At 40.1% G+C, this 24749-nt stretch overlaps 2 protein-coding genes across 5 annotated transcripts in view; both read left to right on the plus strand.

Moving 5' to 3' along the window:
* The window catches only part of LOC121943770 (lissencephaly-1 homolog A), a 44518-nt gene extending 21461 nt beyond the window's left edge, over positions 1-23057 (plus strand). For all 3 annotated transcript variants that reach the window (XM_042487377.2, XM_042487378.2, XM_088078899.1), the window contains exons 3-11: positions 752-836; positions 5570-5644; positions 5944-6150; positions 11405-11573; positions 13183-13285; positions 13409-13637; positions 15628-15729; positions 15856-16012; positions 18642-23057. In XM_042487377.2, coding sequence (XP_042343311.1) covers positions 752-836; positions 5570-5644; positions 5944-6150; positions 11405-11573; positions 13183-13285; positions 13409-13637; positions 15628-15729; positions 15856-16012; positions 18642-18715 — 1201 coding nt within the window. In that variant the 3' untranslated portion in view covers positions 18716-23057. The remainder of the gene's footprint in view (positions 1-751; positions 837-5569; positions 5645-5943; positions 6151-11404; positions 11574-13182; positions 13286-13408; positions 13638-15627; positions 15730-15855; positions 16013-18641) is intronic.
* Positions 23058-24463: 1406 nt separating this feature from the next.
* Positions 24464-24749, plus strand: part of mettl16 (methyltransferase 16, N6-methyladenosine) — a 35918-nt gene continuing 35632 nt past the window's right edge. Inside the window, exon 1 of one of the 2 annotated variants that reach the window (XM_042487047.2) lies at positions 24464-24553. The gene's annotated coding sequence lies outside the window, so the exon portion shown is untranslated. Of the gene's footprint in view, positions 24660-24749 lie in introns of both variants that reach the window. The other variant, XM_042487046.2, reaches the window with a different exon arrangement.

The raw sequence follows: 24749 nt of genomic DNA on the forward strand, positions 1-24749 counted from the left end.
ATCTGTCTTCACATATTTGAAATAGTGGGAGAGAAATACACCTCTGTCACCATCCACACCATCTTAATATCGCTTTCTGAAAGGTGCAATGTCTGTGCAGACAAACAAAAGTAAATATTCAAACGTATACATGAAAAGGAGATGAACTGGAGTGAAACAGTATCCAGAAGCTTTTCCATCTCACAGGGATTGTCCTGCTTGTTCATGATCTGTCTCTGTCTGTCCTTCTCTCTGTGTGTGAAGGTGATGGTGGGATGTACACTTACTCTCATTTTGCCCATATCTACACCATGGGGAGTCATCCCTTCCCATTATTTGCCCACAGCAACAAGAGCTCATTATAGAAGCCAGACAGATGTGTTCTCAATTTGTGTCAAATGGGTGGAGAGGAGAGTGTGTGTGCGTGTGTGTGCGTGTGTGTGTGTGTGTGTGTGTGTGTGTGTGCGTGCGTGCATGTGTGCTTGTGTGTTTGTAGCAGAGGACTGTCTGTGTGTATTGTTATAGGAACTGTTAGACTACATTTATGCATAGCAAGCATTTTTATTATACAGCTAGAACCATGATAACAAGGGTCTCAGTGTGTAAAATTTACATCTTTGTCTGAAACGTGTCCTGAACATGCTAATTTTCTGTCTTTGTTTTACAGTGTTGAATACAACTCCATTACTCATGTCGTTTCTCGTGGCACTTTAACAACTATCTTGTCTGCTAATCAGAAGAACTAATTACAGGTCCTCTTTGTCTGTTTCAGAAATCGAGCAATAGCCGATTATCTACGTTCCAATGGATATGAAGAAGCATATTCCACTTTCAAGAAGGAGGCGGAATTAGATAATGTGAGTAGATTAAGGGTGGACACACACACACATCTGCAAAGCCAATCAGACAAATTTATACAAACAATATGCCTTGATTTCCACTTTAATTTTCATTTTAGTCAACATGTTCACGAGTGTGACCAGGAACACCTGCACCCAATTATGGTGTTCTCCCTGATTAGGGGGTCTCTGCTACAAGCTGCTGCTAATTCATCTTGAGAAAAGCTTTTATCACTTGTAAATATTGCATTTACAGTATCACCGTGATGTACCTAGTGAATGTGTTAATTCTAGTTATATTCTTAAATACTTTTATTTATTTAATGATTATATAGGGTCAAACATAAAATAATGCCTCACACTGCAGCACTCACACCTACAGCCTAAGATAATTTGCAATGCCCATCTCTAGGTAATTATATGTTTTAGCATTGGGACTGTAGTTAATTGTGGTGTAGTACTGGGCATTGCAGTCAGTAGCTATCTGTAATCTGTGATGTGCAGCTTACTGGCAGACCTCGGTCAATTTCCACCAGGTCCTCTTTTTACTTGTTGTGTCGGCTTTAGCTTTTAGTATGATATTAATGGGGAACCGCATCAATTTTCAAATGTATGCATGTAATTTCTATGGTCTAAGTTTGTCTAAAATATTAGTTAGCATAAAATCTCCCAAATCCAAAAACTTGAGTGTTAAAACTCAAATTTATGATATCAGGATATTAAGTCTGGAGTTGCTCAATAGACAATGAATGGATGAAAGATGTTCTGACTATATGGGTACATTTTCTGGTTCTGAATTGAGAACACTACAATAATATAATGCTCATATGGGTATAAAAACATACAAACAATGTACTGTTTAGCCATATTAACTTCAGGGTTGCCTTCTCTGTATATTAAGCATTGTTGTCTCATTGTCTTAAAAGAGGAGGAGAACCTATATGGAAAAACAGCCCATAAAGATGGATATCTGCACTTATACCTCATTGTTATTGTATTGTTTCATACATAATGTACTGTAGTACAGAGCCAAAATGTGCAACTCTCGAAAATCAAAACAAAAGCGTAGAAACATTAAGTATTATAGCAAATTGTTTCCTAAAATTTGATGCCTGTGCTTCCTAAATTCAAGCAACACCAGTGCTTATTGGCAAAATGTTAACTTATACTCCTGTTTGTAATGTTATCGTGATTCACCTCAACCCCTTTTCATCTAAGACACCCCCCCCATCATCACCATGTGAATACGTGACACTCCACCCCCTTTTTCTCTGTCTTCATTCGTTCTTTCAGACGTTTTCTCTGTGGCAGCCCCGTGGAAGCAGGCTGAATAATAGATGAATGGCACGGAGGGATAGGTGCACCCTGTTGGGTATTAGTGCTCAGCCACGCACGCACTCACTCACTCTCACACGCACTCACTCACTCTCACACGCACTCACTCACTCTCACACACACACACACACACACACACACACACACACACACGCACACCTTGGCAGCACCATGCTAAAAAACCAAATGACTTTTAGCACTGTTACCTCTGAGACTACATTGTAAGACATTTGTAAAAAGGCCTTTCTTTAATGTCCATTAAATGTAGTTACATTTTGCAACGACAGAATGTAATGCTCTTTGTGGCTACCTCAGTAGCAGTGAAAGGTTAATGCTGTATGAGTCACTGTGCACCAGAGGGTTTTGTTAGTGTGAATTAAAAAAAGAGGTCATGCTTTAGTTTCGATTTGCCTCCTAAAACAAAATGTACATACCTGCATGCATATACAAACACACATGCTTGGTCAGTTTCAACAGACTGGCAGGCTGTATTGAAGTCTGGCACTTCTCATGTGTGTGTCTGTCTCTCTGTGTGTCTCTTGGTGTAATGGGCAGAGCTTCCAGGCAGATGGCAGATTAGATGATGACTGTCTTGTCCAAACTGGGTTCCCTGCTCTACCTCCATGTTTTCTTTATCCTCCATTTTTCTGCAGTGCCTCGGTTCTTGTCTTTGTCCTCATGTACATATACCCTCCTGTCATTGAGGATTGTTTCATATAGGCAACTGTGGTGTCTGCAATTCTCCACACCTCTAGGTCTGCTTTTGTTTCCAGCTAAGGCTCAAGGAGCTAGCTGTGAAATTGAAGCCCAACGCTAATTTTCTCCCTCACTGACACTCATGGCTGTCTGTCAATGTGGGGTTTTAATGCTTTGATAGTTAGTAACAGCCTCAAGGCATTGTTGTAAAAAAAACAGTGGCACCAAAACTGTTGTATCGGGTGTAAGCTTCACTGTGTTTTGTTGTTGTTTGCTTGTGTTGTATTTTATTGAAGGGAAAGAATGAAGTCCATTTATAACTCATATCTTAAAATGTGGTAAGTCATGAGAACAGTTTGAACATTAGCAAGGCCGGCAGGATTCATGAATATTAGCTAATTTAAGTTTGTGGTTTTATTCAGAGCTGAAACAATAAGCAGATGAACCGAAAATTAGTTGTTTATATCATCAGTGCCAAAAGAATCCATAGTTCCAGCTTTCAAAATGAAAATTTACTGCATTTATCTGTCCTTTATGATAGAAAATTGAATATAATTGGATATTTGATTGTTGGTTGAACAAAGCAAGTAAACTGAATACAACACCTTTGCAAGGGTTGTAGCAGTTTACCCGAAACTGCATACCATGTTATGGAAATTGATGGTTAGCATGCAATGTACATCTATGGTATTGAAATACCAAAACATTTTCTGAGACAAGAATCATACCTTGGGCTCTGGGAAAAGAGCTTTTTTCACTGTTTTCTGACATTTTGTCAACCAAATGATTGATGTGATTAATCGAGAAAATAATCAGCAGGTTAAAGTGGAAACACCCCCTCAAGCAGTATTATTGGTGCTGTCACTGTCGCAAAAACATCCGGATTGCTTTCCGTTTTCCGCAAAGCTTAGCTATTACCAGAGTTTCCACAGTTATGTTGGTTGTTCCACCATCTACCGATTCTGCTACTGGGGATGGTAAGAGTAAATAACTTAGACTGATAGCTAATGATAGCTATCAGCGAATACCAAAGCACTGTCCTCTTCCTGTTTCTGTTGCACAAGGGTTGACGCATGTCCTTTGTGCCATATATTGAGCCTTCATTTCCCAAGAAGATCGTACTTGGTGGCAGACAGAATTGCACAATGATCAACAGGGATGTAACGATTCACTCAACTCACGTTTTGATATGATTCATGATACTAGGTTCACGATAAGATTTTCTCACGATTTTTAAAAAATACAAAATGATATTATTATGACTAAAAAATATTCTATGAATTATTTCAATCTAACATTATACAAAATAAGTTGCCCTTTCACTTGGGACAGAGGTGGCTGGTGTGGAAAGATATGCTTTTTCTAGAGAGGAAAGCAGAGAGGACAAGTTTCAATAACTAAGTTTGGGTGATAAGTTGGGCACTCTGTTTGGCTCTTGCACTTGTTTGGGCGAGCAGAGTTGCAGTTGCGCTTGTAAGTGTGGTTTGGCTGTGTACTTGTTGTTAAAGAGTAATGTGCGTAGGCGGGGCTGACCGGAGCGCCTCACTATGATGCCAGCTCTCATGCTGCATCATGTTAGTTGTACTATTTGTGTAGTTCAGAACTCTCTTGCAATATTTGCAGACTGTTTTTTTCTTTTATCTTGGCTTTATTTCTTTCTGATTTGAGGAAGCTCAAATGCTGCCACACTCCCGATTTGAAACTGGAGGGTGCATCTGCCCTTTCAATGTCGCCTGTCGTGGAGCCTCCGCTTGGTCTTATTTACGTTGGTGAGCTGGCTGTCTCCAGTCTCGGACATGACGTAGGATGTTGAACATGACCTGGAACTTTGAGCAAGCAAAGTCAAAAGCAGATTATACCCTTTGCTTTTCTAATAGAGTATCGCGGTTCATTTCTGATATCACCAATTTGATATCACGTTTTGTATTGATTTAGCAATTTTTAACCGCCTCGCGATGCATCGTTACATCTCTAGTTATCGTGAGGCTTACCGGTAACCGATCTGAACACAAATGGTGTTGTTTTACAGAGACATTACCATGTGCAAACAACATATACTTCATAATGAGAAGTTATTATTTTCATTACCAATAACAGTGGAAATAAAAATGTTTTTATGATTCATAAAAATGTCTTTACTTACACTGTGAAAATATTTGTTAGTTGCAGCCCCAGATTTTTTTTTAATGTGTGTCCAGCGCCAGAGAAAAAATGCCACCACATTGTTTTGTTTCTTGGCAGTAACAAACAGTCTGTATGTGCCATGAAGTCCATTATGTAAAAGCTAGTGGCCAGCTCGTGGTATTAGCCTGCAGGTGGAATCAGGCTTCTGTCTGCCAGGACTGCCACAAGTTAACTTCCACTGCTGCCTCCAGTACCGGGTGTGTGGCTGTAAGCTGCCTAAGCCTTTCTTGTCTGCAGGAGATTAGCTTGTGTGAGAAGGATTAGGACTAGGATGTGTGTTTATGTGTGCGCAGTATGTGTGTTTATGTGTGTGTTGTACAGTAGGTTGGTGGTGTCTGGCAGTCACTGTTGGCCTGTGAGGGGTGTGTAAATAATTCCCTGTTCTTTCTTACTATAGTCAAAGACCTCAGCATGCCACCCCAGCTGGCCCCCCTCCCACAGGCCTCACCGATTATGCTGAGCCCACGACTTTGATTGGCTTTCTTTGCATGTTTGCCTGATATCCTTTTTTTCCTGCCCCCCACTTTTCTCCACAGAATGAAGAATTGGATAAGAAGTACGCCGGCCTTTTGGAAAAGAAATGGACCTCAGTCATCAGATTACAAAAGAAGGTTTGTGGGGCTTTTTTCTCCTCAAAGAATGCTTGTGAGGATTGTAGTCTTGTGAATGGTTCATGACATGACTGCTGAATCCACAGTTAACACTGAAAAGGAAGTCTACCAAGGAATAGAAAGCATTAATCCATTTGTTAATATGTAATTATTAGTTAAAAACACAAATTTACTGCTGTTAAAACCTATGTTTAATGTATTCCCTCCATGGTGTAACCGTCTCTACATTATGTGCATATTTCTATGCACTTAACTCTCTGCTTCTACACTGTTAACTTGTACCTTTACACTCATGGCAGGTGATGGAGCTTGAATCCAAACTGAATGAAGCAAAGGAGGAGATCACCCTGGGTGGGCCCGTAAGTCAGAAGCGAGACCCCAAAGAGTGGATTCCACGTCCACCAGAGAGGTACGCGCTGAGTGGCCACCGCAGTCCAGTCACCCGCGTCATCTTCCACCCAGTCTTCAGTGTCATGGTGTCGGCTTCTGAGGACGCAACAATAAAGGTCAGTGCTGCTGAATGGTGGTCTGACAACAGATTTGTTGCAGAGGTTGCCTTCAAATGGGCCGTGGAACTAATATCCTTTATTCTTTTTTTCTATTTGAAATGGCATTTCAACTGTTTTTCAAGATTTTCATACTATATCCTGAAGAGAGCAGAGAATAACTGTTGTGATTTCACTGATTAGTTTACTGTCTTCGCACAGAAGGTGTGCAGATAAACAAAACCGCTACTGAAGTCTCTATTAAAACCTGCAGGGTTGTGCTCCTGCTTTGCAAATGATAAGATAACCCCAATTTGTTGTGTGTATCTATTAATGTTTGTTTCCAGTTTAAAATTTTCATTTACTTTATATACTGAATGTAGGTATACCTCTCAGTGCACTTCAAGGTTTCTAAAGCCACTGTATGTAATAGAGATATTTATAACGAACAGCAGTCACTAGAGTACAGATCTGCACCAGGCTATTTAGATACACATCCTTTCCCCCAAAAAAGAGATTATATGGCAGCCTACTTAGTAGTAGTTATGGAAGAAACACAAAAACCTAGGAAAAATGACCAAATCAACAAAATCTGCAAGTCTACAGAATTGTAATTTACCTTCTGGCTCCCCTACCGCCATAATAGTGGAAAAGATAACAAAAGTGGTCATTTGGTCATTTTGTATTGTTCCTAACTTTCATAAATCAAAACATATCGGTATTGAAGTAATCTGCTGCTGCTCCAGTTCAAAATGAGATAAAACTGTTCTATGCATGTCAGTTTTTGAGCCACGACAATGCCAAAATGTGGCCCGCAACACACGGTAAGGCTTTTAAGGCAGGTGAGTCAGAAAACTTGCTGCTCCGACTGGCCTGTTGAGAGAAGTGAGGAGTTGGCAGTCACTGATGGTATAGAACAGTTAATAATACAGGTTTTTTTTGTGAATCACTGCAACCATAAGAATACATTGAGCATACATGCATACTTATGCACACAACTGGCACACAAAACTGGCTGATTGGTCCAATAGTTGAGAGATTTGCTGTGGACAGATATACATCTGCACGCACACACACGACCAAACTCATGATCACCCCCCACACTCAGGCCTAGCAAATATGATAACCTTTACAAGTCTTTTGATGACCTTGAACATTTAAAATATTTAGGGATGAAAGCAGCGGCCTTGCTTATCTGACATCCTGGGTTTTTAGGATATTTTACACTGGACATGTAATTGCTCAAATAAAGCATCACAAAAAACATATTGGATTTGACAAGGTTTTAAATCTTGTCAAATATAATAATTAACCACTTTTGTCATCTTTGCCACTGTTTATAATTTAGCATGTCAGTGTCAGCTGATATGCTTTCAGACTTTAGTATTGATGAGATAACCGTGTTGATATCAAACTGAGGTTACAGATGACATCTTGTGTCACAGGGCTGAGCTTAGAATAGGGATGTAACAGTTACCGGTTATCACGATAATCACGGTAAAATTCCCTGACTGTTAGTTACATCACTCAAATTTTAATTATCATGATAATATTGCGTCAATACCGTGCTTTGAAATCATGGTAAATACTGTCAGCAGGGTCCGAAACTGACACCCGCCAAGCACCACATGCGAGTAAATCATTTACCCACCACACCAGCCGCCGGTCTGCTGGTAGCTAACATAGCGTGCATACTTAAGAGGGTTATGAGATATTAAGATGGAGGCCCCGCATTTCTGTCAGGTAATGTAAACACAACTCACAAAGGTTTATCTGTTGTCTGATTTGGAGCTTCGTCTGTTTGTTTTTGAATGTAGGCCAGCTAAAAGTGAAGACATGCTGGGTGTAGTGCAAGGTGATTCTAAACACATCTTCAGTCAGCCTGCAGCGTCCTTCTTGTTTGCTTCTTCACGTCCTCCCTACATCACAGTAATAGGATTCAGGTTTGAAATCGACAGAGTGGTCTTATTTAATTTAGTGCCAGCTTGGTGGCAGCTCTAGCACACATGCTTTTGCTCACACTGTTTAATGCTGCTCCTGTCTTCTCCTTCCATGTATTATGCTGTGCTTTTAAGCATTACCCCCACTGCTCTTACTCTCCTTCCTCGACACGCCCTGATTACACAAGTGTCTCTCTCGCTCTCTGTTGTCTATGTATCCCCAGATTCCATATTTAAACTCCGTAGTCTGTCTCCGGGCTATTTTTGCAATCGCAGCTCTTTCTTGCCTCACTGCACAATGCCAATATTCTGTTGAGCTGTTTGGTCTGTATATTTTATTCATGACACAATGAGAGACACATGTACATCTCTTCAGCTACACCCACACGGCAGGGATTCCTCTCTCTGTTTAGGGCATTTTCTTCCTTTTCCAACTCCACCCCCCCACACCCCCCCCACCCCTCTCACAGCAACCCCACATCCCAGCATCCTGCCTCATTTATCCTCCAGTTAAAGCACCAGCTGCCTCACCATGACTACCTGCCATCAGACGAGTCAGGCTTGGGCCCAATCTAACATTTCAGTCTTGTTTTCTTGCACCTCTTTTCCTGGCTGCCTCCTCTCTCTGTGGCCTGCCCTGACTTCCCCTGTGTCCTACTTTTTTTGTGCTGAACAGCTCTGTTAAATTTTTTAACTGGGGAGTAGACCTCGTGCTCTTTACACTGACTGAGAGGCGCATCGGCTTTCCTCCTCATGCCAGTGACGCTGTCTAGCCTTTTAAGACTGAACTCCCGTTTTGTTTCATTTCATTCATTCGGCCTGACATTGTGCTCATGTTAACCTTTTTTTTGTTGGGAGGTTTTTGTTATGTTTTGCCCAAACCAGTCAGTAGTGAGTGACATATTTATCCAGCCAACGGAATTCTCAGGAGCAATTATATGATTAAACAAGTTGATCAACATAAAATTAATATCTTAAACTATTTTCAGGTTCTTACATGTCGTATCTTATCATGGAGTTTTTAACTGTAGTTGGACATAATAATTATTTGAACACACCACCTTGGGCATTAAGAAGTTGTATGTTTTTTTTGCCTGTGTTTTGCCTTAAAGCGGTAGTTGGACATTTCGGGAGGTCTGTGAACTCAGTGCAGGCAGAACTCTTCATGAGCACTGCCCAGCAGCAGTTTGGGGAGTTTGAGTCGCAGGGTTGATAATTGATCTATCAATCTGGTCAGAGTTGATCTGATCACATTGATGGATGAGAGGAGCAGCTGCTACTGAGGCAGTGAAAACAACTCTTAGACACAATGCAGTTAACGATTTAGTTTTACTTTGACCGCGCCTAGCGTTTCGCTGCTCCGTCATTCAAACAGTACATATATCCCACCAGTGCTTTGAATGAACGCTCCAGCTCCAAAAATATAAAATCAATTTGTGGCGGCAGATATTTTGATCGTGGTGGGCTGCGACAAATAAATGAATATGTGGGAAACCCTGAAATTAAATGAGAAGATTAATATCACCGTCATATTTGTACAGTAAATATGTAGCTGGAGCCTGCAGACAGTTAGCTTAACTTAGCATAAAGACTAGAAACAAGGGGAAACAGCTAGCATCATTCATGTAGTCACCATTGGTGACCCAGCATTGAGTTACAGGTAGTTATTGGATTATGTGCTTTAGATGCTGCTGCTAAATACCTTTTTTTGTGTTTAAACCTGGTGTACCTCCAAACACATTGAGTGCACTGATCTCCCCCAGGATAAACCCCCTCTGCACTCTGCACCTCGCGGCCATCTGCACTGTCTGTAGCTTCCTTTGGGGGGGAGGCAGAAGGACAAGGGAGGAGGGTGGGGGGTCTCCTGTCACCGTCTGCCCTAAAATCCCCCAACCCAAGAGAGGAACCAAGAAGGGTTTATCCCCTCCGTGACAAACCGTCTGTCTGCTTTAAAACCAGAGACATAACAGCTTTCTCAAGCTAGAAAATAAGGCTTACTACTGTTCACTCCATATTCTGTCTGCACTCCAACTGGCACTGCCATACTTAGCACAATGCACTGTCTCTCTGTTTTTATCAGGCCGAACTGTAACCCTAATCAGCATCCTGGCACATGCATCCCTGCCATTAGCAATAATAATAATAATAACAATAATAATAATAAAGTATACTTATATAGCATTTATCAAAACCAACATTACAAAGTGCTGTACATTTAAAAATCATAAAACACACACAGGTAAAAAGTTTAAAAACAGTGCAATGCAAGACTTAAATACAATTTCAGGTATCATATATTAATAAAACAATCTATTAAAAAGAGATGACAGGAGTGCCTTTCGATAAAAATACGTTTTTAAAAGTGATTTAAAAGAAGATAGTGATGTAGCAAGACGGAGATCCTTGGGCAGAGGAACCCGAACTGCAAACGCAAGTAAAATCTTAAAATCAGTCCTAAAGTATGGGTGTACTGAGGAGATTGAAGGCATTCATGAGATTTTCTGTGTCTGGAAAAGTGCTGTTTTTGGCAGAAAAACAGGTTGTGAATTTTGATGCAGTGTTCCCATTAAAAGCATGTGAGTGTATAATATGAGCATTTTCTATTGTGTGACTATAAAAAATGCTATCAAAATGATCCGATATGTACAGGTCAACAAAATCTATGTGGCCAATACTCAGACCCGCATGAGAAAACCAGGTCCAGAGTTACGTGCAGGCCCAGAAACATGTTGCTGCAACCCAAATGAGTTCAAAATGTTTAGGAATTCTGTGGCAAATGGATCAGAAAAGTCATCAATGTGAATGTAAAAGTCTCCAGCTAAAATAATTCTATGGCAACAAAGTACAATATTTGATAAGAAATCAGAAAATTCTGTTAGAAAGTCTGCTATAGGAGGATACACATATGATGGGGTGTCACACAAACTACAGACATCTGACAGTTTAATGGGGTTGCACAGATTCTGAAATTCAATATACAGAGAGTGTGTGGTGTCTGCAAACATAGGCCTGTTTGAGCTCTTAAAATAAATGGTAGTTTTTTTTTTAACATTCTTCCATCAGCATATTTAATTGTTAGGACTGTAATATGACTTCTCTGGACAGCCTGGTTCTCTCTTCTCATCTTGTTTTGGCTGCTCAGCTGAGAAAAGAGGTGACATTGGGCCACAAATGATGTGACATTTGTAGGCTTTCTGGGGTTTGGAAAGGGATTCAGTGTGAAATGAACAGCACACGTATTTCTCAGTGATACACAGATAAGTATTAGTTATTCCCGTGTTCTCTTATATGAAGGTTTCTCCAAAACTGATGTCCAAATACGGTTTCATCTCCAGGTGTGGGACTACGAGACAGGAGACTTTGAACGCACACTGAAGGGCCACACAGATTCAGTGCAGGACATCTCCTTTGACCAGACCGGCAAACTGCTTGCATCTTGCTCTGCAGACATGACTATCAAGCTGTGGGATTTCCAAGGGTTTGAATGCATCAGGACCATGCACGGTAAGAAGATTTAACACTTTATTTTGTTTCCAAAAATGCTTTCTATGACAAGTAAGAAAAAGAAGTGAAGAATGAGCACTGGCACAGATTTACAGATGTGCATCACAGCTTTTCCTATTTGTGTTACCTAAGTGAACATGCTCTGTCGTGGTTTCTGCACCATTGCATCATAAATGCAGCTTGTGACTGTAGAAAGGGCTCAGGTGGTGCAGATGCTGTTTGTTATCACATTTGATGCTGCTGATGAGCCTCAATCTGCTCTGATTCACAGCACTGAGATTCACAACCAGCTCTGACAACTGGGCTGTTTTAGTCATCTGGTCTCTTTTAGTACTCCTCACCACAGTGTACTACCCCAGCTTTTCTTATAATGTATCATTTAAATTGTAAAAACAGGTCCAAATTCTTTCTTTTTTCTGATGTGAAAATTTACAACGCTGATGGCCATGTCTTTACTATCTTCTCCTTACATACATACACCCCCCACATTCACACCCTAATTGCCAAGTAAATGATGGCAGCCATCTACATGCGCCCTCAGGCCCTGCTGATTTTAAGGATATTATTTTCCTTGTTGGAATTGTGAGAAGGCCCCCCACCAACCAGCTGGCAGCAGCCCAAACAATATGAAGCGTTTTGTTCTACTCATCATAAGTCTGCTAGAAGTGCCCATTAATGTCTGACTGTGAAGCAGACATGAATGAATTTCAGTGAAATGAATAAGCCTACTTAGCAAACAGACGAGTAGCTCTTTGGCATTCCTACATTTATGCTGCTGGAGTTGTAAATCCTGCATCTTGTTCATGTGAGCAACAGATTTCACTGGTTGCCAATTTTTTTTGTTGTAAATGGGGGTGTGAGCTCCTGGCACACGTCCGTAAACAGACGAGCTGCGTTCACACTTTGCAAGAAAAAAAATCATAAGTGCAGAGATCGCTGTCCGAAATGCTCTATTAAACTGAGCCTGCTGTCTAGTTCTGTTCCATTTCCACTCCAACTTTATTTAATCCACATCGCCATTCACATTTAATGCATTTACTGAAACTTTCTTTATTTTTTCATCGATTATGGCTTATTATTTACGTCTTTTAAAAAATGAGGGCAACTGGTGAAGTAGATTAGTGCCAATTTGGACAGCAGTTCAGTAATCATCCTCTTCAGCACCAAACAGCACTTTTCCGTGTTGCTGCTACCCATTATTATAGCCTGATGGCATGTGTATGTGCACAGACGCACACATATACAGTTTTGAGTACACTTACTGTTGTCTTCATCTGTTTAGCAGCTTAAATATGGCCTAGCGTCTAGGTAATTAGGCATCTCTTATTCTCTGTGGAACAAAGTAAGCCCAAGCAAATGGCTGCCTCGCTTGTCATTTAATTGGCTAATTACAACCAAACCCATCTTTTGGGGGTTTTTTGTGTGTGTTGTTAGTCGCTGAAGACGTGTTAAAAAAAAAAAAATCAAAATTTTGAGTATGATTCTTGTTTAGAGTAAAGAAGGAAAGATGGTTATATTACATTATGCATTAGCTTCAGATGTGAGGTTGTGTTGTCTAGAAACTTTCTGGCTCTTATGAGATCTTGTTTTTGTCTTTTCTGTTTACCAGGACATGACCACAATGTTTCGTCTGTAGCCATCATGCCCAATGGAGATCACATCGTTTCCGCCTCGAGGGACAAAACCATAAAAATGTGGGAGGTGGCAACTGGGTAAGCACCCCTCACAAACATCCTTAAAACCACTGGGTGCTTTTTTTAAGCATGATGTTTTGTTTTATTGATCACTTCCACTCTGACAACATGATAACCTCGTCACTGTTTTCTGTGCATTAGCTACTGTGTGAAGACCTTCACAGGCCACAGGGAGTGGGTCCGTATGGTGCGACCCAACCAAGACGGCACACTGATTGCCAGCTGCTCCAATGACCAAACTGTGCGTGTGTGGGTCGTGGCCTCCAAAGAGTGCAAGGCTGAGCTGCGGGAACACGAACACGTCGTGGAGTGCATCTCTTGGGCACCAGAGAGCGCCTACCCCACCATCCAAGAGGCCACAGGCTCTGAGGTAAACGACCACCTCCTGTTAAACATCTGAAAACCTGATGAAGGGCCTGAGACAGATCTGAGGGCCTGAGACAGATCTCTTGAGCTCTGCACAGCTTTTTACAATACTGGTGTCGAGTGTGGTTAATCATGAAAGTATAGTAGACAGATTATTCTAAGTTAGCTAACTGGCTGTTTATTCGTGTAAAATTGGTGGAAACTTATTTTCCAGACTCTGGCCCACATGAGACAGTCAGTTATTATACAACCAGCACAGAGATGGATCTTATGTAAAAACCAAATCTTATAGGTAATCTCGTGGCGATGTGATGTCTTCACAAGGTGATAAACCCTGTTTCACTGTATCACATGAGTGTGTTCTTCTCTACATGCGTAGCTATGTCAGTGAGTCTCATACGTCATTGCTCAGACTGACAGCCACGTGAACAGACCAGCTTGAAATGAAAAGCGTGTGCTCGCATACACTTGATGAATATCACTGTGGCCTGGAGTCAGCCCACACTCACTCCTCACGCCTTGTGATCTCAAGTGTGTCCAATCTTAGCCTTGTCAGATTAAAACAATATTTGCCCTTACAGCAGTTGTCCCTGGCTAACCTGTGTGCAGTGAAAAACACTGTTCCACTTCTACGGAAGCTGATTTTTGATGCAGTATTGTTTGTTAATTGAAGTGAAACGTGCAAAACACCCCCAGGTATTTTAGTTGGCGTGTTTTGCTGCTCTGTATTTTCTGGTCCAGAAAAGAGAGCACAATAACAAATAAAAATTTATTAATGTAAAAGATAAATGACAGGTACTGAAAAATGAGTAAATGAAATATACATTCATTAGGTCAATTAACATTATTATAAATACATTTGAATCATCTTTTTACACCAAAACATTTTAGTCAGTAGACTCCTATGTAATGAATCCTAGTTTACTTCTCCAGCAAGTAGGACTTTACTACAACTTAGCGACAAAAAATGATTTCTAGTCTCTGCTGAGTCAGGCAGCTGACTTCTCCTTTAACTTTACTTACTTACTTGGTAAAAGTAAGTATATTCAGGAAAAGGCACTTTAAGTATTAAAAGAAAAAAATATGTGAAAAAACAAGCATCTTTAAAGAAAAAAAAACAATACAAACAAAAATAAACAAAAGTTGTAATAATAAAAAAAGTAATAATAATAAAATAATAGTAATAATAAAAAAAAATTATTTACCCCCCCACCCCCCGAAACAAAAAAAAATATACTGTTAATGTGGTAGTTTAATTTCAAACAAAACATAATATTTTATAAACCCCTCTTGTGATTTTATGGACAAAATCTCAAAATTCAAAATTACAAAATCTTGTTGTAACTAAGATACCTGTTGGAATGGACAGATTTAGCCACTACGTCCACGAACTTCACATGTAGGCTAACATTTTCTAAAAAGTGTAACCACATCACCAGCACAGCTGATGTGATGGAAACATATCCAGTAAAAGTTAACTCCACATCATTGCGTAGTTCAAAAGCCAAAATATATTGGAAAATTATACATGTAGTAATTTACAAATTTCACAAGATGTTTTCATCGTAATTAATACTCTGCTTCAATCAGTAGTTTTTGGCGTTTAACCTTTCAAAAACAACATTTTCACTGTGGTCATGAAACAGTTTATTCTCCTGTTGGCTGCACACAAGGAGGCACCGGTATTAATAAAGCGTTCTAACAGCACTGTGAACAGTGCTCATGAAAGAAAGTTGACACTAAATGATCCATTTTACATCAGCATTGTAGCCAACAGGTTTTTGTTTCAGCTCTGGAAGTTACGATATTGTTACGGGAAAAGTGCAGTGATATTCGAGGAATGTTGAATCCAACTCGTATCTTTTTTTGTCAAGTGAAACAGTAATTGATGAGATTGTTCAAAATCATTTGCAGTACTTGGTCTCTGATTCTGCTTTGTCTTCGCTTTGCACAGTTATTGCTATTTAATTTTTCCCTCTTTTGTTCCTAACCAGACCAAGAAGAGTGGTAAGCCAGGCCCATTCCTGCTGTCTGGCTCCAGAGACAAAACCATCAAGATGTGGGATGTTAGCATTGGCATGTGCCTTATGACACTGGTGAGGACTATCTCAGGCTTTTTTGATATTTGTATGAATATTAATATTTGGATAAAATATCCAGAGTGAAAAACATATGGCTTCATGAGTGAGATGAATGTGTTTGCAACTGTGTTTGTCTCACAGGTCGGCCACGACAACTGGGTGCGTGGTATCCTCTTCCACCCCGGAGGCAAGTTTATTGTGACCTGTGCAGATGATAAGACCTTAAGGATCTGGGACTACAAGAACAAGCGCTGCATGAAAACCCTGTGTGCCCATGAACACTTCGTTACCTCTCTGGGTAAGCAGCCCCTCACCCCTCCATCCTTGTTGTTGTTTGACCAGTCTGTTTCCCGAGGTGCAGCAGGAGCCTCTTTATTCCATGCTCATTGGACGGCGGAGCTGGTTTCACAAATATCTGCTTTAGCCAAAGGCTGAATAATTGTAAAGAAGCCCAGTACCTTCACCGGCAGTGTGTAGATCGTCCTGAGGGTTGCTGGCAGCTGGGGTTTAAGAGGTAGACAAGCGCTCCAGGATTTTCCCGCCTCCCCCTCCTCGTATCTGCAGCTTTTCAGCAGATCAAGGCTCGGTAACTCTCTTGAGGAGCTCTTCAGCCAACTTTTCCTTGGCAAGCCGTTTGAAACCGAGTCCTCTTAAATCCTACTTCAACCAAAGAGGATATCGCTGTGAGCTATTGATGTGATAAATTCTGGAGCGGTGTGAAAAAGACAAAGCACCTTTGTTTGAACTCATTGGGGGAAAAAAGTATTATTTTCCCCATTTTCTAAAAAAAAGGCATTGTCCTGTCTGTGTGCACAACACAATACGCAGGGCTTTTCCCCCATAGTGTTTGCATTCTGTTTATTAAATGGCCTCATAATCTGCTGTTTCACGTCATTTTTCACAAACCAATCAGTTTTGAGCAATCTATTAGTGCAACTAATGTCTTGAACCAGGAATGATGCAATAACCTTTTCAGACCTGTGGTTCACCAGACAGCCCCAATATGTCGACTTGCTCCCGTGTAACTGCTGCTATTTTTCTTGCTCTGGCCCTGGATGACAATTTCCCCTCTTGTCAATTGTTCTTAAACTGGCGGAAATAACTGTCAATTACTACTACTTTAATCACTGCAAAAATTCTGAGATGTGGGCAGTGATTCGAGGTCAGAAACCAGAATACTTTTCAGCCGATAAATGCTGCAAGTCACACGTGTCTGTACAAGTATAGTATGGGCTTCCCATATATTTATATATTTTGTGACTCATTTGAACAGCAGCAGAGGATAACAACTTCATTTTGTTCCAAATCCTCAGACCTGTCACAAGGAACAGCACATGTATACGTCTGCTGTCTGCTGTTGACAAAATGACACTGAAGTGTGACTGTCAATTAAACTGTGTTCACTAAAGAGGCGTCTGTGTTGTCAACAGACTGAGACTGTTGGTACCTCACTCAGTCCTGTCGATGTGTTGTCCTGCTGGTATTCATAACACTGATTTTAAATGTGAATTGAGACCTGTTGCATTATTCAGTCCCTTCAGGGTCTTACACTCACAACAAGTAACGCAAATTCAGCTGATCCCCTCAAATTCTGCACAACCTTGACATTTTGTTCATTTTCGTCAGTCTTCAACTTTACAGCAATAAATTGGTAGTAAAATAGGTAATCTATCATTTCACAATTTATTATTGATTCATTAAGTTTCCCCTTGTCCCGCTCTCTTTATCTTTCTTTTTCTCTTCATCAGACGACTACTGGTGGGGAAGTGTGAGCTCCGTGCCCCTGAGCACAGTCACACATACACACACAGTGACAGTTAGCAAAACATGGCTAATGTTAACCATCAAGAGATTTAATGACTGTCAAGCTGTTTTTGGTGTCGTTGTGACATAAACAGCATGGCGTTAGAAGATTACTGCATCAGTGGGACAAGTAGGGATGAAATCACTTCAGCGCTGCGTCAAACAGCATCTGATTGTCAGCGATTAATTATTGCTGCCCCCAAACCCAACAACCCTACCATCCCAAATAGATCCTAATTCTGAGGGAAACTCTGAATGCTCTTAATAAAAAAGCTTTAGAACCGAGACAGCTTCACAAATATTTTTGCTGTTCTGTTTTTACTTGCAAAAAATAACGCCTACAAAGTAGAATCTCTCCCCTCTCATGCTGTCACTGTCCTATTCAATAAAAGCAACCCCCACCCCCCCCAAAAAAAAAACCCAAAAGAAGCCTTCACACTGGAGAGGGGTATTGAGGGTGTTTTGTATGCAGTGCACATCACATGCCCTGGAGGTTACGCCCGGGCCACACTGCATGCGTGAGCAGTGAGTTCACATTGGCAGCGTTTGTTGCTGCGATGCTGCTGAGCAGCCTGCTGTTATAACTACTGTATTTCCACAATTAAAAGTACATACTCTGCTCATTTATGAAGCTGTGCAGCTGCTGCATTGTTAACAACATGGTCCTGCAAATGTTTCACAGTAAAATGCCTTGTGTCAACAACTGAAGGGATGCTGTCAACAGAAACATTGTGATAGGCTCTTAATTTGAAACAGGAAAGGTTGAGTAAAACAAATAAATTTGTATTTCTTCATCTCTGTGACAGATGAAGACATTGAAACTGTAGTAAAAGGTGGTAAAGAGTCAATATAATGATTTAAAGAACATTTTCACTGTCAATTTTTACTGAAAACTGCACGCGCCATGCAAGGGGGGTTAGCGCTGCTCACAAATAGATACTGCCCAATGCTACTTAAACCATTGCACGATGCATCACAGTCTTTTAGAAAGGCTGATGTTAAATCAGGCGTTTCAGGCCGCGACATTCCCAAAAACATACTGTGAAATCTTGGAGGGACTGATGACTGGGATTGAAATGTGTTTTCCTTTCCTTTGTTCTGATGATCTTTGGTTTCTCCTGCAGATTTCCACAAGGCTGCCCCCTACGTGGTCACAGGGAGTGTAGATCAAACAGTAAAAGTGTGGGAGTGCCGCTGATTTGGACCTTGGAGGATTGGACCACCACCCCCAATTACCCAGGCGCTCCTCTGGATCCCACCTCTCCTCCTGCCATCCCACCTCCCCTTTCATCCCCACTCCTCCTCTCCCCTCACCTAACCCAAACCTCACCCGCACATCATCTCCTCCGGCTGCACTTACCACCATGGTTATTTACCCATCGCGCTCTCTGGTCCAATAACTATTGTCCTTCTATGTAAATTATTCCTGGATGTAGATCGAGCTATTAAATGTTACACAAAAAAGTATTCTTGCATGGTAATCCAAAATTGTATACTGTAAATTTACATAACGTCTAGAAGTACCATAGGTTTACCACGGGGCTGGCCGTCTGTCACGCAGCCTTACCGACCAACCGAAGGCAGATGTTTTTGACTGGGTGTAAAATGTAGGGCACTAAAAACCGATAATTTAAGAAATGACAGTGTCTTTATGTGTAAGATTTATTTTTGTCTATTTTTTTATTTAGGATTTTTTTTTCTGTTATTTCTCTCCTTCACTGTCGTAGTCTGTTGGTGCCTAGCTTGGTGAAACTTTCGAGAGATAAGGCCGGAAAAGCATATATGATGCGATGAGATACGATTGTCTGTGGGGCTTTGTTATTGAAATAATCTGTAGCTTTATAACATCACTTCTCAAATGTGCATACCATTTCTCTTCATGTGGAACTAGGTAATATTTTAATGGCTGTATATACGAATGTTTCAAACTGTTGTCTTGGACCTTTGGGGGCTTAAAAACCGCTTTGTACTCTTGTCATGGTGGCACATGAACCACTGCTAGACTTAAGATAAATTATCCCGTTTAATGAATCTGCTGCGAAGAATAAAAATGTATTAAAGTGGCTTCATGAATAACTGAGTTTTTCACAAGAAGCCAAAGGTAGAGAGCGAGTTTGTTTGGCTGTCAGTGAGCGCCCTGGGCCACAGTATCACCTGAGCAGAGTTCAGGGATTACACCTGATTAATCTCTAGCACTTGATAAACCGCGGGTGTGTGTCCAGAAAGAAGATGACTCTCTGTGACCTTGTTATTGAACTGAAGCCTCAGTCCACAGTCAGTCTTGGCGGGGTTTGGTGTACTTAAGGAACTGTGGAAAAGTCATAAGATGCTCAGTTGCCCCACGGCGCCTCTGAAGACTACAGCCTTGTGTAAAGTAAACCTGCTAAAGAGGAAACATAAAAGCATGACGAGGAGTCAAAGTGAGCCCCCAGGGTTTGATATCTGGGATGTGCAAAGATCTCTAATTTCTGAGGGGTGACATATATGTTCTGCATAATAAAAATGGTTTTGAGTAAAAATAAAAAATCAGTTTTCTGTGAAAATATGAAATGTAAATTTAGCTTATTAAGACATTTGGCAATTTTTGTATTAGCGCACTAAAGGATGAACTGGATGGGAATTTAGTGAGGACATGCTAGCAGCAGACATGCTAAAGGATGTGTGGACGCTGTTTTGTCTGTAGAGGGGTCTTACGCTGAGGTTTTATTGTGGCAGCTCCTGGATCAGATATGGAGGAGGATGCTAAAAGCCTGAGCAGCGAGGATCTCTACAGACAGCAGACCACCTCACACGTATGCAAACGTCTTCTGAGTGGCTTCCCTCAAACGTTCAGCTTTTGTGTGGAGCTGTAACCGAAAGACTGGAAAGATAGTTGTAAACCAGTCCACGCTGTAGAAAACAACCATTCCACTCCTCTTTGAGGAAAAAATAAAAATGAAACATCTTGCTAACTGTAGCTGACAAGGTGCTTCATTAATCTTGCACATCCCTGTTTTCACTAAATCTTTGGTCCTTTAACGACGATCAAAGACGACATTAAAATTTAAGGATGTTGATAAATGCATAAACCTATAATTTCTGATTAGCCGTTTTCATTCCAATGCAGTTCTTGGCTAATAAAGAATTCCACTGCTTAACTGATCTTCGCTTCTTTGCCACGTTTTCCTCTTCCTGTGTGTACTGGATGTGGTGATCTGCTGCTCAAGCTCCTGATAGTGGCTACTGTGAGCCTAATGTGACCTGTTGATGTAGCACCGTTGCATGTGAACCTGCACCGGGGCAGAGCTGTCAGAACAATATTCTAAAAGCTGAAATACTGGATCCCGTCAGAGAACAATTGGTTTGAATAATGAGGTGAAAAACTGTCTCTGTGGAATGAAAAGTACCCGTGTTCTTAAAGTACTTTGACATTCTGAGAATATCAGCATCACTCTGTTATACAGTATGCCCTGTAAATATGAAGCCAGTTAACCTAGCTTTGCATAAATACCGGAAAAAAGGTATACAGCTAGTCTTGGCTCTTTGCAACGCAAACAGAATCCACCTACCAGCACCATTTGAACTCATAATTCTTGTTTTGTTTAATCAGTACAAAAACCAACATGTAAAATCAACAAAATGCCCTTTTATCGAGAGTCACATGCTGGATTAACAAGAACCATTAATTCACCGGAGTCTCCAGTGGTTTCTTTGCAAGAGAAATTAATTTCCTAATATTGGCAAAGATACTCTTGTTTGTTTCTATGCAATAAAAGAGCAAAAAGTGTTTAAAAAAAATAACATGGTTTTCTTGTTAGAAAATCAACATTTGAGAACAACTTTCCCATTAAGGGACTGTTCGTTATTTGGTTAAATGGGAGGCATGTCAAATAATTTTTTTAAGCAGCGGGGAGGAACTTGTGTTTTTATGAATTTTTTATTTTTTATTTTTTGGTTTATGGGAGGGGCATACAACTTACATGGTAGCATTTGTGTTAAATACTCACCAAACCCTAAATCCAGGTGTTGGCTTTAAAAGGCATGTTGTGTTTAGGAATCGCCAACATTGAACCATTTATATTGGAAGCAGAAACTCTAAAAACAGATGTTATTTTCAGGTTTTTTTGACAGCCCTTTAACACATCACGCATTTTGTAGGCTTCCCTCTTAAAAATTCCTTCATTCCTATCATTCTCATTCAAAGTCTTGCCAAAAAAATAGCCATTTGCACAAACCAGATCCTGTGCCGGTGCAAACCAAAATCTGTGCTCTTACATGCATGACAATAGTGAAACACTGAGGCTTTGTTTTTCAGAGGTGGCAATTTTTTTTTTCTTGTGGTGGAGGTAGGCTCAAGGAAAATATTTGTAGCTTCAAGAAGGGTCACGATTAAAAAACAAAACAAAGTTTTCCCCAAGCCGCCCCCCTCCTCTGCTAAATAAAGTACAGTCCCTAAAATAAACCTGTTATGCTGGGACCACTAACATGCTGTTTACCAGTCTTAACGCCATGCTAAGCTAATTGGCTGTTGTCACTGGCTACATATTTATCATACGAACATGAGTGTGATATCAATTTTCTCCTCTAAACTCTGCAAGAAAGCAGACAAGCATATTTTTTCAAAATGTCAAACGGTTCCTCTGACATCGGCCTTGATGGGCTGGCTTGTTAAGTTCAGACAGCTTTGTTCATTGGTTGTAGAAAGGCTGGTTTTGTTGTGTGTGATGCTATTTGAAGGAGGTTTACCTCCTCTTCTGTAAATGCAATGGGATTGTGGCAGACTAGGATGTCCCAAAGGAGAAACCCTCTCTTTCAGGGTGTTAAACTCATGTCTCCCTTCGGTGTGTGCCCATTTACAAAGGTCTTATTTTTTCTACAAGCTGTTTTCTGTGTCCCGAAGACTTTGGGCAGAGAATCAGCAGATTTTCTAGTGCAATTTGGCATGACTAATGTGACATGCCAATGTGTTAAATGTTCTAGCTGAAGCCAAAAATGGAGACATTTGTCGGTACAATCTGGTTTAGCTTGAGAAATCAGCCTCCTTTTGTTGTTGATGATGATGCTAGTCTCCTCAGGATCACGCTATGACATGCCAGACCGTAAAATGTAGATTCAAAACTACTTCCTCTCTTCCTTAATTAAGGAAGGTGGTTAATCAAAGGTCAGGACGATGTGTGTTCTGTATCTTTTGTAAGAATTGATGGAGAAAAAAAAGCTACAACACAGCTGTTGGTGTTGTAGGCTAGTGTGAGCCCTGATGAAGAAAATCCCCTTTTGCCATTTGCAGGTCCCAAGCAATCCCTGTTCTGCTCTGGCCTGGTGTAAACGGACTGACAGACATGTTTTGACTGTCTGTGGGCCGTTTCCTCAGGCCTCAAGTCCACCTGTCCTATGTAACCTGCCTGTGAACCACATCCGAGGGCTTCAGACTGCACAACAAGCTCCTATAGGAGAGCTCGTGATGTTTTCGCCACTAAGGTCTCACTCTACACTCAGCAAACTGTTAACAATATACCTGGATGTCATTATTGTTTGCGATATAATAAAAGAAAAAAAATCTGCATCTGTGTTGTCTGCTTATTTGTTTTGAACTGTTGCGTATTATTTTAAACAAGAGAAAAGTTGAGCTAAATTTCACTATCACACCATTGAGTTCATTCAGTTCATTTTGAGTGAGGTCAATGAAATTATGGTTATGTGTTGGGGTATCAAGATATACCGGTATTGACAAGAACTCTAATGTTTAAAAATTGAAATATTGATATCATGTTAATAATACACTTGAAAATATTTCTGTTCTCAGTTTGTTTCCTCCCAGTGCCATCTATGATGTGTAGAAGTTTTTGTAAACTTTTGTACAGTTAAGGTTAAAGGTGCTCTCTCAACCTTCCTACACTCATATTTTGAGTGTTATTCATTTGCCAAAAAAGATACAAATGCACAAAAAATTATTTTAAACATGACTGACTGATAGCATTTGTTTGTTTGTTTTTCACATTTTCTATGGATATCACAATAATATCATTATTGTGTACTCTTTTGACTGCAATAATCGTGTAGTAAAAATCAGATCTTTTGCCAGTCTCAGTGCTGACAAATTAATTCATTTCCATTATATTTTTTCCTTAAACTAAATGGATCAAAAGATATTTACATTCTGCATTTTAGGGGTGAAGGAAAAATCAGAACAGCTTGGTATTGCAATACTTGTGTTTGGAATATTGTATTGATGCACAGACATCAAGTATTGTTTTTATTGTTAAATTGATATAAATTAACAATATTACAAATGTAAATTAAAATTTTGGCAACCTGTTAGAATTATATAATCTTTTTCACTCTACTAGATACAATGTGCCGTAATAAAAAATGATTGAAATGAGTTGAACAGAAGGACTTTTTACTTTAGGGACATCATTTGCAATTGAAGAAAGGTAATAAAATATCACAATAAATGTTATTAAATCGCTCAGCATATCACATCATGCTTAAAATTGTGATAATATTGTATTTTGACTTAACAACCATAATAATAATATATGTTGTGGCCTCTAGTGATTCCCACCTCTACTGCATTTATCATAAAAGTTTTAATGCAAAAGGAAAGCACTGTCAAAGCTTATATATGGTAATAAGATGAAAAGGAAAAGGTAAAGAAAAAGCAGGACACAACAGAGTTAATATATTTACTTAAAAAATTCAAATTGTAATGTCTGTTACTTTTTAATGTATATTTAATGAGTTTAGGTGAAAAGTAAATTCTTGAAGTAAACAGTAAACAGTAGGTTTTTATGCAAGAAAGGGGGGAGGGCTTTCAGTTACATTTATTTAAAAAAAATAAAAAATATAGAAAAAAAACAGTAAAATTTCTTTTTCAAAAGAAATGAATAAGAGATTCTCCTCGGTATTTGTTTAAATGTATTTTTTTTACCCCCAAAAGTCCAGTTTACAACTCTCAGCTTTTTCTATTCAAGTGACGCCAACACGCATGGACGTAGTGAGGTGACGTCACTGATATACAGGAAGAGAGTTACAGAGTGAACAACGTTTGGACAACGTGAGTTTTGTGAGTTTTTCTACACAGTTGTTTGGTCCAGTAAAGTCACCACCTGTCGGAAAATAACAGCAGACTTTATCATAACCCGGATAGTACATCAATAAAGGTAGGCACAAACAAATACGGGAAACATGTTAGCTTAAAATGTTGCTCTAAAGTAGCTTCGTGAGTCAGTTAGCGTTTACTGCAGTTAGAA

This window comes from Plectropomus leopardus, chromosome 6 (genome assembly GCF_026936395.1).
Source record: "Plectropomus leopardus strain MGB_pleo_1.0 chromosome 6, ASM2693639v1, whole genome shotgun sequence".
In the NCBI taxonomy this organism is placed as follows: Eukaryota; Metazoa; Chordata; class Actinopteri; order Perciformes; family Serranidae; genus Plectropomus; species Plectropomus leopardus.